The following is an 11638-nucleotide window of genomic DNA, read 5'->3' as shown; positions in this document are numbered from 1 at the left end:
GAATGTGCAAGGCATTAAGGAAAGGAACGAAAGGACGTAAGAATGGGAAGAAAAAGTTACTGGAAGCAGAGAGAAGGAAAGTCACGTGGTAGTAGATTCAAACTTGAAGGACCAGCCTACATTGTCAGCCCGGTGACAGAGTTTAAAGAACTCTCGCTATTTGAGTGCTGTTCCTTGCGGACACTGGGTGGCGCTCATGGTAAAGACTTGCACTTCTGTTAGGGTCCGTTCCCCACTCCCCCTCTCGTCCCTAGCAAATTTCGGCACCTAAGAGATGAACTCACCCATATTCTTCCTACGTCTCTCAGTGGGGAGCGCCCGTCTGGATATATTTGGTGCTGTGGGGCCTGTGGGTGAGTTCTGAAAGAGCGTGTTTCCTTCTGGTCTTAAGATAAAGTTCGGGACTTCGGTGTTAAGACTATCCTAAGTGTCAGCAAAAGTGGCTACCTTGAGTGCTGGGCTACTCAGTGCGCATTTAAGCAGAGGGTGGGTCCCACGTCCTCACCAGGTCCCTTGGAGAGACTGTGCATAGAGCCAGTAGAGCCACAAAGACTAAAATGTGAAATGAAATGGGATTGCACTGTCAAAAGATTCAGGCTCCTTTCCACTTAGCATTCCCTTTCCCTCCTGCTGTTTTTAAGAGTAGGAGAAAGTTGTGTCAACCTAGAAACAAAGCAAAACAAAGTCAAGAAAATAGAAGGTCTGGATCTTCAGAGACACACCCCAATTTGGGGGGGGGGGTCTCACCCCAAAGTCACCCCATACAAGTGACTGGAGCCTGGAGGGCGGACCAATATTTTAGGAATTGAAACAAAGAAATTAAATTCATCTCTCCCCCTCCTCCTCTTTTTTAATGGAGGGGGAAATTAAATCTAGCAAGGTCCAGAAGCTATATTTCTAAATTTGCCCCGATGCAGCAGCTTCAAATCCATCCTGGTTGAAATCTGCCTTCCCGGCAAGGGCTTATGGACATTGCTAAGAAAACCCTACTCGGCATAACCATATTGACCTTATTTCCTTCCACATGGTAACTTTTAAATCTATAATAAATAAAAAGCGCTGGGAGTGAGAGCACCAGTAGAATGCCATCGCAGTGCCACTAGCCTTTGCCCACAGGTGCTCTGAACCATCCCCTAACATTGATTTGGGGAAGTGACTCGTGTAATTAAGTTGCTGGACGTCTGTAAAGTGACTCAATGGGCGCCAAGAAAGTCTTCAGAGCAGAGGCCAGGACCGCAAGCCCTAGGGGTGGAAAGCATTCCCATGGCTAACTTTAATAGATGAGCAGCTATGCCAAAAAAATTGACAGCATGGCATGAGGAAGGGTGGGTAGCCATGATTCTAAACACCAGAGCACCTAGCTCAGAAATGATCAGAGCAGAGCAGGTCACACAGCAGCAGAATGAGGGAGGGGGTGTGGTGTGCAGCCCTGTGGCACACATCATCCCTTCTGTAAGGGCATCAGCACTGAAGTTGCCCCCAAAGAGCAGTGCAACAATAGCTGTGTCCTCTGCTTGCTTTGGAGTTCTGGGGCTAGGTTGTCATCCTGCTCGGGGTTCCAGACACCTCACTGCTCTTCCTGTCAGCCTGCTTTAGGACTTGTGAATATTCACAGGCGAAATAAGGCTAACCTCACGTTAGACACAACTATTGCACACACTTTGTTCTTCAGTTGGGGGAGGGAGGAGATGGAGCGTCAGATTCCTACTCTTCCACTACCAGGAGAAAAATGCTTACAGGGCCCAAATCAGGATTCAACTCTAGAATTGCCTGTCTGAGAGTAGGGGAAATGGACAGTGGTAAGATGACTTATTTTACATTTCTAAGGTACTCCTAGATGGCACATAACTAAAGGGTCACTTCATAAAAAGCAAACTCTGGAACACAAATATTAAATATTGATTCCTGACCTCCTTCCCCCTTCCCATGTGAGCTAAAAATCTTAGAGCAGGGAATAAAGATATGGAAGGTACAGGAGCCTAGACCTGGGGAATGGAAAGGCAGAATGCCCAGTGCCATATCCATAAGCTGGGAGAGGGAAATCTATAGGCTTTGCTCAGCTTACTAGAAAGGGAAGGGCGCTCACATCCACATATACTTCTCATTCCTGGGGTTTCCACTTGGTCCATGAGGAATAAGTCACAAGTGGATTATCCTTTTTTGCAAGTCTTTGACCAGTGTATACAGTTACACACTCTCTAGTCCATGCCATCCAAATAGACAATGTTAATGAACCAAATATGGGGCTGCCTACCATTCTTGGAAACCAACAACAAGAATTGGGGCATCATAAGTCATTTGTGCTCAAGACAAAGATGTTTAAAAATGTTATTGTAGGAATTTAAGGTTTAGGAAATCTCTCTGCTATTAATTCTTAAGTGAAAAGAATGCATTCTTGATTCTCCCTATCCAGCCCTTGCCTGAGAAATACTCTTATGGTGAAATGGACTTGCTTACTAAATGTGTTTCAGTCTTCCCCCCAAAAGTAAATTTTCAACAGACACAAGCTACAAATTGTTCCCAGCATCCCACTAAAAATAGTGTTCTTGGTCGCGGCTCACTTTCCCCTGACATTCCCTGCTCTTCCCTTTGAGTCCCCAGTTCTTTATCAGTGCTCAATTCCACACTGGCCCCTGGTGCAGTCCACAGGAAAGACCATTTCAGACCTCGTTCCCAAAACACGTGCATTTTCTGAAGCTGCTTGCTGATTGGAACACTTTTGTCTCCAGACATTACAGAGCTAAATGTTAGGGCTTCTGCGCTGTCTTTGATATTCACTGAAAACAGATTGACTGAGACCCCCCCCCCATCCTCCAACAAGCAACAACACATACACACCAGCGAGCGCGCGCGCGCACACACACACACACACACACACACACACTCTCTCGGCCGCCCCCCCCCTCCATTTTTTTTCTCCCTCTTTTTTTTTTTAAGCAATGCTTTGTTGTGCTAAAACTAGTTGGACGAGTTAGGGTGTTGCTGCTGCTCCGGAGGCCCTGGCCAATGGAACCCGATCCACCCCGCTGTGCGTAAGCGCGCAATTAAGGATTTAACCACGGCTGTGCTGCGCCTCAGCCAGCAGTCAGCCTGCCGGAGACAGAGCCTCCACGACTCCCAGCTTCCTCCTCGCCGCCGCCGCCTTTTCTCCTCCTCCTCCTCTTCCTCCTCCTCCCTCGCTCCCACAGCCATGTCTGCTTAGACCAGAGCCGCCCCGCAGCCAACTCCGGCAGCAGCCACCGCCACAACAGCCGGGACAGCCGCCGCCGCCAGTGAGCGATGACAGGAGTGTTTGACAGAAGGGTACCCAGCATCCGATCCGGCGACTTTCAAGCTCCGTTCCAGACGTCCGCAGCCATGCATCATCCGTCTCAGGAATCGCCAACTTTGCCCGAGTCGTCGGCCACGGATTCCGACTACTACAGCCCCACGGGGGGAGCCCCGCACGGCTACTGCTCTCCTACCTCGGCTTCCTACGGCAAAGCGCTCAACCCCTACCAGTACCAGTACCACGGCGTGAACGGCTCCGCCGGGAGCTACCCTGCCAAATCTTACACCGACTACAGCTACCCCAGCCCCTACCACCAGTACGGCGGCGCCTACAACCGCGTCCCGAGCGCCACCAGCCAGCCAGGTACGACGCAGGGGGAGCCAGGATTTGGGAGGGCGAGGTGAGGTGGGAGGTTCGGGGTCACGCTGTCCGCTGCAATGGGAGCGCCCCTGGCAGAAGGAAGTTGGTGTCCGAACTCTGCAACCAAGAGAGGTCTCAGGGCCATTATTTTAGGATTCCTAAGAGAAGACTGGGGTGGGGGTGGGGGATCGGAACGGAGTCTCCCTCCTCCGGGACCATCAGGGAGGCCCCCAGTCGCGGATTCCCAGCTTGACTGGTCAGAAAGCCAACTAAGCTGGAAAGGGGGTAGGGTTGGAAAGAAGAAAGACTCAAGGAGCCCAAGTGGCCTTTGCGTAATAAAGGGGAGGTTAGTTGCAAACATTTTTAGTAAGCGTGCTCTGCTGGCGTTAGTGGAAGACGACCTCAAAGGCTCTGGCGGGATTAGTGTGAGCAGCCACCAGCCAGCGCAGTGTCCGCACCGGGAGCGCGACTGGGGGTGGGAAGCTGGAGAGCTGTAGCCAGCCCCAAGAAGAGCGCGCCCAGAGCCTTGTGGTTTATTCAAGGCATTTCCAAAAACAAAAAGCCATTTAAAGGTAGAAGAGGGTTGCTCAAGGGTCACATTATTGGAGTGATTTTTTTCCCCTTTCCATAGCTATCTAAAATTTATCTACCCCCCCACACACACACACCTCCTTCCCCCTCCCCCCTGTTTGAAACTTAATTGGAGAGTTTAAGAGGGTGAGTGTGTTTAGGCAGTAAAAGTGAGACATGAGGTCTCCTAGGAGAGGTTTTACTACTGGTCAAGTTTGACCTATTCCTAACAGCACATTAAAAATCCTTCTAATATTAGCACCCCCCTACTCTGGCAGAGTGAAGACCACAGTCCTCATTCTCTACCCTTCCTCCCCCAAGAATCTCTCTCTCTCTCTCTCTCTCTCTCTCTCTCTCTATCTCTCAGGAGCAGAGATGGACACTTCTGATAAGGTGGTAATTTGGAGAAGGGGACTTACAGCCCCAGGGCATGTTTGTAAAACATGATCTGGGAAAGTCTTCCATCCCTTCCTTACACGCACATCTTTTAGAAATTCCTCCTGACCTGCTCCCCTTTCCTACGAAACACTCCATCATCAATTCCTTGTCAATTTGTCGTTCTTGGTGAACTTTAAAAGAAAGCGGTGTGCAGTGCCTTCCTTCCTTTCACTGTCCCTCTATTTCGTGCATAAGTGAAAGATTTTTTTCCTTTTGGCTAAGAACTTATTAAGTCTATTTGTAAAAGAAACCAGACACATCTGTGCCCTCGCCGATCTGCAGGGAGATTATGGGGGCTGCATAATCGGCCCTCTGTCTCCAGCGGCCCCGACTGCTTGCTGCTGAATTGAAGGAGCATAGTTTGCTTGTGGGTCTTTGAACTTTGGAGACCTCGGTTAGCGTCTTCCTTGCCCAAGCGTCTGGCCTCTGCGGGCGCCCGAACAGACGCTGACAGAAGGGGGGGGGGTCACCGCCCGGGGCCTCCCCCGTTAAGTCCTGGGGAGGGGCTGGTTCTGCTCACCCCAGAAACGCGAGTAAGCACAGGGTAGCCTTAAAAATAAGTCCGGCGGGATGGGCGACCGCTGCAAAAGCTAAACCCTGGACTCCAAGAAGGGAACCGTGCTGTTAACAAGCTAGTTTCCAAGCCCCAGAGAACCTGAATGAAAAGCAGGGCATCATCAGAGACTACCTGGCTTTTCCATTATTTGAGGAGGAGGAGCATCTTTCTCTGGTTTTGTGAAGTGGTTGTGCTATGGGGTCTAGAGTGAAGGCTACATGGTAAGAAATTCAAGGACTGTGAGGGTTCTGCAGAGGGGCCATTGTCTGCTGACAAGCTGTAATCTTGTCTATTTTGATTATTTAGAGAAAGAAGTGGCCGAGCCCGAGGTGAGGATGGTGAACGGCAAACCAAAGAAAGTTCGTAAACCCAGGACTATTTATTCCAGCTTTCAGCTGGCAGCGTTGCAGCGAAGGTTTCAGAAGACTCAGTACCTTGCCCTGCCCGAACGCGCCGAGCTGGCCGCCTCGCTGGGACTGACGCAAACACAGGTAAACCCTGCCGCTGCGGCCACAGCCCCGCCTCGGCTGCCCGCCTGGCCACATCGCACGGGTGGGTCCCGTCGGGCTGCGGCCCATTCGATAGCACTCGCGAGAAACTCTCAGGAAAAAAAAAAAAAGAAAAACACCTACCCCGTGCCCTTCCCTCTGAGAGTTAGGCCGGGCGTTGCCTCCAGGCGACGGTGAGGCCGGGATGGAGGCGTCGTCGGTCCCACGATGTCTCCCACTTCGAGCTTCCGGGGCGAAGGACCAATTTCCTAGACTGAAAACGAGGAAGGTCGCCACTCCCCCTTCACACTCCCCCCCAGAACGCTCTTGCTGCCTGGAGAAACTGTCTGATTCTCTGCACAATGCAAAGTCTCTCTGGGTGAGCCGGGCCCGGCGGCCTCACGCCTCGAGGAGGCCTAGAAGGTCGCCTTGGGTCTGAAAAGCGGAAGGGTCACGCTCAGCTCCAGCGGAGCTTTAGGCCTCAGCACCCTAGGGTCTTGAGGTAGGGTGTGGGGGGGCGCTGTTGTACGGGGAAATCTTCCCGAGCCGTCCCATCCCCTTCACTCCCACTTGGACCAGGCTGGGGTAGGAGAAGAAAGTACATTCGACTCCCGCCCACAGATGCAAGCGGATTCTGGCCTCTGGGAGCTGAGGAGGGGGGTGCAGGGAGGTCGGGAGACCGTTTCTTTTCCTTAACACTCTTGAGTAGCCGACCCCAGGCCCCTGCCGCGCCGCGCCACGCCGCGCCGCAGCCATTGTTTTGGAGGCCTTAGCTGGGCCGCGTTGCGTGCGCCTGGCACAGGCCTCCCCGCGCGCGCGCCGCGCGGACACTCACGCCCCCCCTCCCCGCGCAGACAAAAGACTAAAGCCTTGGGGTCGTGCCCTCGCGGCGGCCCGCGCGCTGCTAGCCCTCCAGGGCGCCCTCTGGGGTCAGCGATCTAGGCTTGGCCTCTGGTCCAGCCCCCTGATAGTAGCCGGTGAGCTGCGGAGAGACGCCTGGGCCTGGCCTCTGGGAGGCGGAAGATGCCTCCTGTCGCAGCCCCGGGAAGGTGTGGGAGGCCTCAGAGTGTCCCGGTAACGTGTGCCTTTGTTCCCCCACCCAGGTGAAAATCTGGTTTCAGAACAAAAGATCCAAGATCAAGAAGATTATGAAAAACGGGGAGATGCCCCCAGAGCACAGCCCCAGCTCCAGCGACCCTATGGCGTGTAACTCGCCGCAGTCTCCCGCGGTGTGGGAGCCTCAGGGCTCCTCCCGCTCGCTCAGCCACCACCCTCATGCCCACCCTCCGACCTCCAACCAGTCCCCCGCGTCCAGCTACCTGGAGAACTCGGCTTCCTGGTACCCAAGCGCTGCCAGCTCTATCAATTCCCACCTGCCGCCACCGGGCTCCTTACAGCACCCGCTGGCGTTGGCCTCCGGGACACTCTATTAGAACGGCCACTTTCTCTTGCTCTCTTTTTTGGGACTACTGTGTTTTGCTGTTTTAGAAAAATCATAAAGAAAGGAATTCATATGGGGAAGTTTGGAAAACGGAAACAAAAAAGATTCATGTGTAAAGCTTTTTTTTTTTTGCATGTAAGTTATTGCATTTCAAAGGATTCCCATACCCCCTTTTTTAACAGACCGAACTTTTTTTGCGCAACTGTGGACACTATCGATGGTGCCTTGAAATTTATGACCTCAACTTTTCAAAGGACTTTTTTCAATGTTATTTTAACCTTGTAAATACGTGTAGATAGAGGAATTAAACTGTATATTCTGGATAAATAAAATTATTTCGACCATGAAAGCAAAATGGTTTTAAAAAATACTCCCCTTGTCCTCTTATAATGAGGCTAGTGAGTTTTATGCAGACAATTAAAGGAAGACACTTTCTGCTGAGGTCCAACAAGGCACAAAAGAAAACAAATTGGGGGCCGCATGGATGCAGAACTCGACATGTTTATTTGTTAGATGCTGTACTTTGTATGTCTATATCCATAGGTGGGCTGTTTATAGTACTACCATATAATATATATTTAGGTGGGTGTTTGTTTTTTTTTTGGAGGGGGGTTGCCTAACCATAATTTTTTAATATATAATTTTGGCCTTAACCTCAAATTGTTTCAGGTAGAAAGTAATGCTAGAATCTAAAAACATCCTCTCCACCCTGTGTGTATGAAAGCAGTAGAAATCCCTCAATAACCCCTCTGAGTTCTAAGCTCAAAGCAATTATCTGGGAAAACTGCTCTCCCCACCCCCCATCAGCCTCTGTGTATTGCCAGAGCAATTAGACAAATTACAGTCCCTTCAAAGGAAGCTTCCCTAGATGAGAAATGAAAAAAAGACATTTTCCCTCATTCCTAATATATATGTATGTATGTATGTATGTATTTTTACTCTGAGATGCTTGTCACATGACAAATGGTAGAGCAATGGAATCCTGGGTGTATGATCATAAATTTATCTGAGTCTTTTTGGAGAAAGGAAAGTATCACAGCATTTGAGAACAATGATGGACCAAAATCAGTTGCTCAGTAGAGCAACAGGGGGAAGGGAGTCAGAAGGGAACATCCCTTCCCCTACCAAGGAAGGGAAAGAATGGAAGCATTATGGCTCCATGTTGATTCCATGTTATTTTCATTTCATGTGAGGTAACATTCTTAATATAATGCTTTTCTCTATTCTTTTCACCCCTCTGGTTTTTTTCAGTAAGGAGTATAGTTTGCTTTGCCTTTACATAAAACTGTGGCAAAGCAGTTTCTAAAATATGGGAAATTGAATCTGTTTTCAGAGATTTCTCCTTTGCAAAGTCTTCCTTGGACCAGCGAGGGAAGGAAAGACTTGCAACAATCCTGGCCTAAGGTAGGCTATTCTTCCAACATCTGTATATAGACATCAACAGAGTGCCCAAAGCTACCTGGATCTAGATCTGAGATCCAGGCCTAAGCTGTAGGCATTTCTTCAGACTGTTACTTAGTTCCCCCAAAATCTGCTTTTTGGGGGATAACATGAAGAATCATATGTTGGAAATTACAAGATGTATGAGAAATATTTTACAGCTAGGAAGTCTGCAGCAATAAATGTGACAAAAGAGCTGGGGGGGGTGGATTAGAACATAAAAAATTACATCCTGTCATCTGAGGATTTCTGAAACTAGACCTGAAAAGGCACGCTGTGTGCCCTGAGGGGCATTTACCTGTGTGTGTTCCCTCTCCTTTCTTCTCTCTATCTCCTTTATTTCTTCTTTCTCTACCCCTTTTCTTTCAAGTCTACCAGTTTGGAACCGTTTGGGACTGAGGGGGATTCAGTGGTTTGGGGGTCTCTAAGGCGCACCTCTCCTGGTCCTGGGGTAGCATTTTGACTGCTATCTGGGCTGTGTACTCTCCTCCTCACTACCCCCAAAGACTTCTGCCGGAGCCCTGCGATCTGCGAAGAAGTTCCCGGAGGCAAGTGCTGGGGGTGGGGTGGGGTGGGGTGAGACTTAGAAAGTCCCACTTGGTTTTCTGCACTGGCAGAAAATTGGAGGATGGGGAAAGAGGTAGCGGGATCTATTTCCTACTTTTCCTTCTTTGCTAGTAAGGATTTCGGGAGTTTCCATTACACCTAGAGCCAGCTCTTTCTTTCATGCAAAGCCGGCCTGGGGAAACCTGCGCCTGCGGTTTCCAGAGAGAGGGCGCCTCTCCCTGATCCCGGTACGCGCGTTTGGGGAATATTAGGGGACGCACCCACAGTAGAACTCTAACTTTTCCCACCCAGTGGCTGCTTGAGAGTGGTAAGAATGTGCTTAGTACATGCTTTCTCTTTCTGCACATACAGAGGCCAAGTATTTTCCCAGCCACACGGTCATTTCCCCACCTCCATTCCTGGCATGGAAAAGAGATCGTTTCACTACTACCCCGATTAGCTGGCAAGCAGCAGGAAGGCTGGATTCAGACATTATCCGGAAAGAGGAGAGAAGTTCTTCACCCTTTTATCTCCAGCGTTGACACTTCTTATTCAGAACACCCCAGCCTTCTTGCAATGCCGGCATGGCTAACGTCGGGTGGATGGACTTGCTTTCAGTATTCCTTCCCTTAGGTTAACCTCACTTCTTCCACTCGCAATGCTTTCTTCTCTTGCGCGTTTTTTTTTTTTTTAACTTGGTCTGGGAGTCGTGGACAAAAATATTCTGACAAATCAGTCTGCAGCGGGTTTTCCCTGGCACCATGGGGATTCTCCCGGGGGAATTTAACTCCCTGCAGTCCTGAGGACAAGGATGTAAAAATAATAGATCCTCTGCTAAGTCTAAAAATATCTATGTGATGTTTCTATCCTTTGCACTCCCTCTTAGCCTTCCTCTTTGCCACCATTGTTTATTCCTATGTCTAATACTAACCTGTACCATTCCTCAATGTTTTTATGTCTGCCAGACTTCACTCTCTTTGACCTCACTGGTGGTCTTCTCTGCCTGCCCCTTACAGTCTCCACTTGCCTACTTTTCAGACTAATGCTCCCAAGATGAATCAGTCCCACCATAAGACTTAATTTTCTTCTCCATGGATCTCTTCAAACACACACTCCTAAGCTCCCACTCCTATCTCAGACCTCCTCACAAACCCCGGGAGACCCAGGACTGCTGGCAGAACCGGTGTGATTCTTTGGTGCCGGGTTGCCTCCAGGGCCCTCCTGTAAGAGATCAGATAAATTGGCCTTTGTTTAAGAATTGCTGCCCTACCCCCCCCCTTTTTTTTTTTTCCTGGCGGCCACCTCCTTGTGGAATAGGGGGCGGCCTAGGGAGCCGAGAGAAATCGCATTCCTGTGGGTGCCAGGCGGCTCCAGCGCTGAGCCACAGGGCCTGAGACACACACACGGAGGAACCCGCAGACCTCGCTGCCCTTGATCTCACTCTCTCTCCCTCCCGTTGGGGCACCCACCCGGGAGCCTGTCCACCCACACACGGATCCACCCAAGCCTCCGCTGGGACAGAAGCGTGTTGACCCGCACACTAACACACGCACACACACCCTCGTGGTGACACAGGTCAAGCCAGGATCTCTCCGCCAACACCAAACTCTCTCTTATCCACAATCCTTGCAATCCCAGATTCTCTCGCTGGCTGGCCTCCTTCAGCTTCTTTGATCCCAACGGACGCCCCCCGCTCGAGGCGTCCGGGCCGCGCAGTCTTGGGAGTCTCCCACCGTGCGCCCAGGCCAAGTAGTGGTAGCCTCCTTCCGGCGTGCCTTACAGTTTACACCGGCCTTGACACTCCGGGGGATGCCTCCGGGAACACTGGTCAGTGCCCCCTCTTTCCCGCTCCACCCCCTCCCAAGTCCTCCGGCGCTTCCTTTTTATTCGAGGAGAGGGATCTTTAGGGCTATTCAACCACCACTCTCCTCCCCTACCAAGCCCGCAAACCCTTGGATGGCGCGCCTCCCACTGGCCACTGGGATTTCGCCAGCCGGGAGCTCTCCAGCTCTCCCGCGAGGCACGCCCTGAGGGTAGACACCCTCAGGCACCTCTGGGAAGCGCGCCACGCCGGCGGATCCGCCTGCGGTCACCCCTCCTCTCCACCCTTAAGCACCCCCCCCCCACACACACACACATACACACACTAGCGGCAGTAAGGGGAGACTCCCGCCTCCCTGGAGGTTGGGGAGAGGGCGCTGCGACTTGCTCCCGCCCTTAGCTCGCGACTCCAGGTTGCCCGCGGTCCTTGCATACAGTGCTTGATTTTTTTTCAGTCACAGTGAACTCTGGGCCTCGAAAACAGCCCAAATAGCGGTAGCACATGTGTGATTGGCTAAATATTTCTACGCAGCCCTGTAACCGCACCCCCCACCACCACCATCCGCATTTTCTTTTGCATTTGACAAATTTTGAGTTCCTCAGTGGTACCGTACAGAAAGTATACATTGTATCTACTGCGAGGGGGTGGCAGGGAGACAACCATCCTTTTCAATCCTCCAGTATTGCCGACTGTAATGTAATAATGT

General features: G+C 51.0%; 1 protein-coding gene across 1 annotated transcript; it reads left to right on the top strand.

Annotated features, from left to right (window-relative positions):
- Positions 1-2967: 2967 nt before the first annotated feature.
- On the top strand, positions 2968-7473 carry DLX5 (distal-less homeobox 5). Its single transcript, XM_004676712.1, has 3 exons — positions 2968-3634; positions 5502-5686; positions 6787-7473. Exons 1-3 carry the CDS (start codon positions 3280-3282, stop codon positions 7114-7116), a joined length of 870 nt encoding a protein of 289 aa, XP_004676769.1. The 5' UTR covers positions 2968-3279; the 3' UTR covers positions 7117-7473.
- Positions 7474-11638: the final 4165 nt, after the last annotated feature.

The sequence above is a fragment of the Condylura cristata genome, unplaced genomic scaffold (genome assembly GCF_000260355.1).
Source record: "Condylura cristata isolate star-nosed mole 26May11 unplaced genomic scaffold, ConCri1.0 scaffold00005, whole genome shotgun sequence".
In the NCBI taxonomy this organism is placed as follows: domain Eukaryota; kingdom Metazoa; phylum Chordata; class Mammalia; order Eulipotyphla; family Talpidae; genus Condylura; species Condylura cristata.
The sequence above is the reverse complement of the archived record's forward strand: the minus strand, read 5'-3'. Positions and strand labels throughout refer to the sequence as shown.

What these genes read in the sequence shown, in the direction of transcription:
- DLX5 (XM_004676712.1), top strand. Translation starts at nt 3,280, where the DNA reads ATGACAGGAGTGTTTGACAGAAGGGTACCCAGCATCCGATCCGGCGAC. An exon ending in GAGCGCCACCAGCCAGCCAG is followed by an intron (nt 3,635 to 5,501) that starts GTACGACGCAGG and finishes TTGATTATTTAG; the next exon opens with AGAAAGAAGTGGCCGAGCCC. An exon ending in TGGGACTGACGCAAACACAG is followed by an intron (nt 5,687 to 6,786) that starts GTAAACCCTGCC and finishes TCCCCCACCCAG; the next exon opens with GTGAAAATCTGGTTTCAGAA.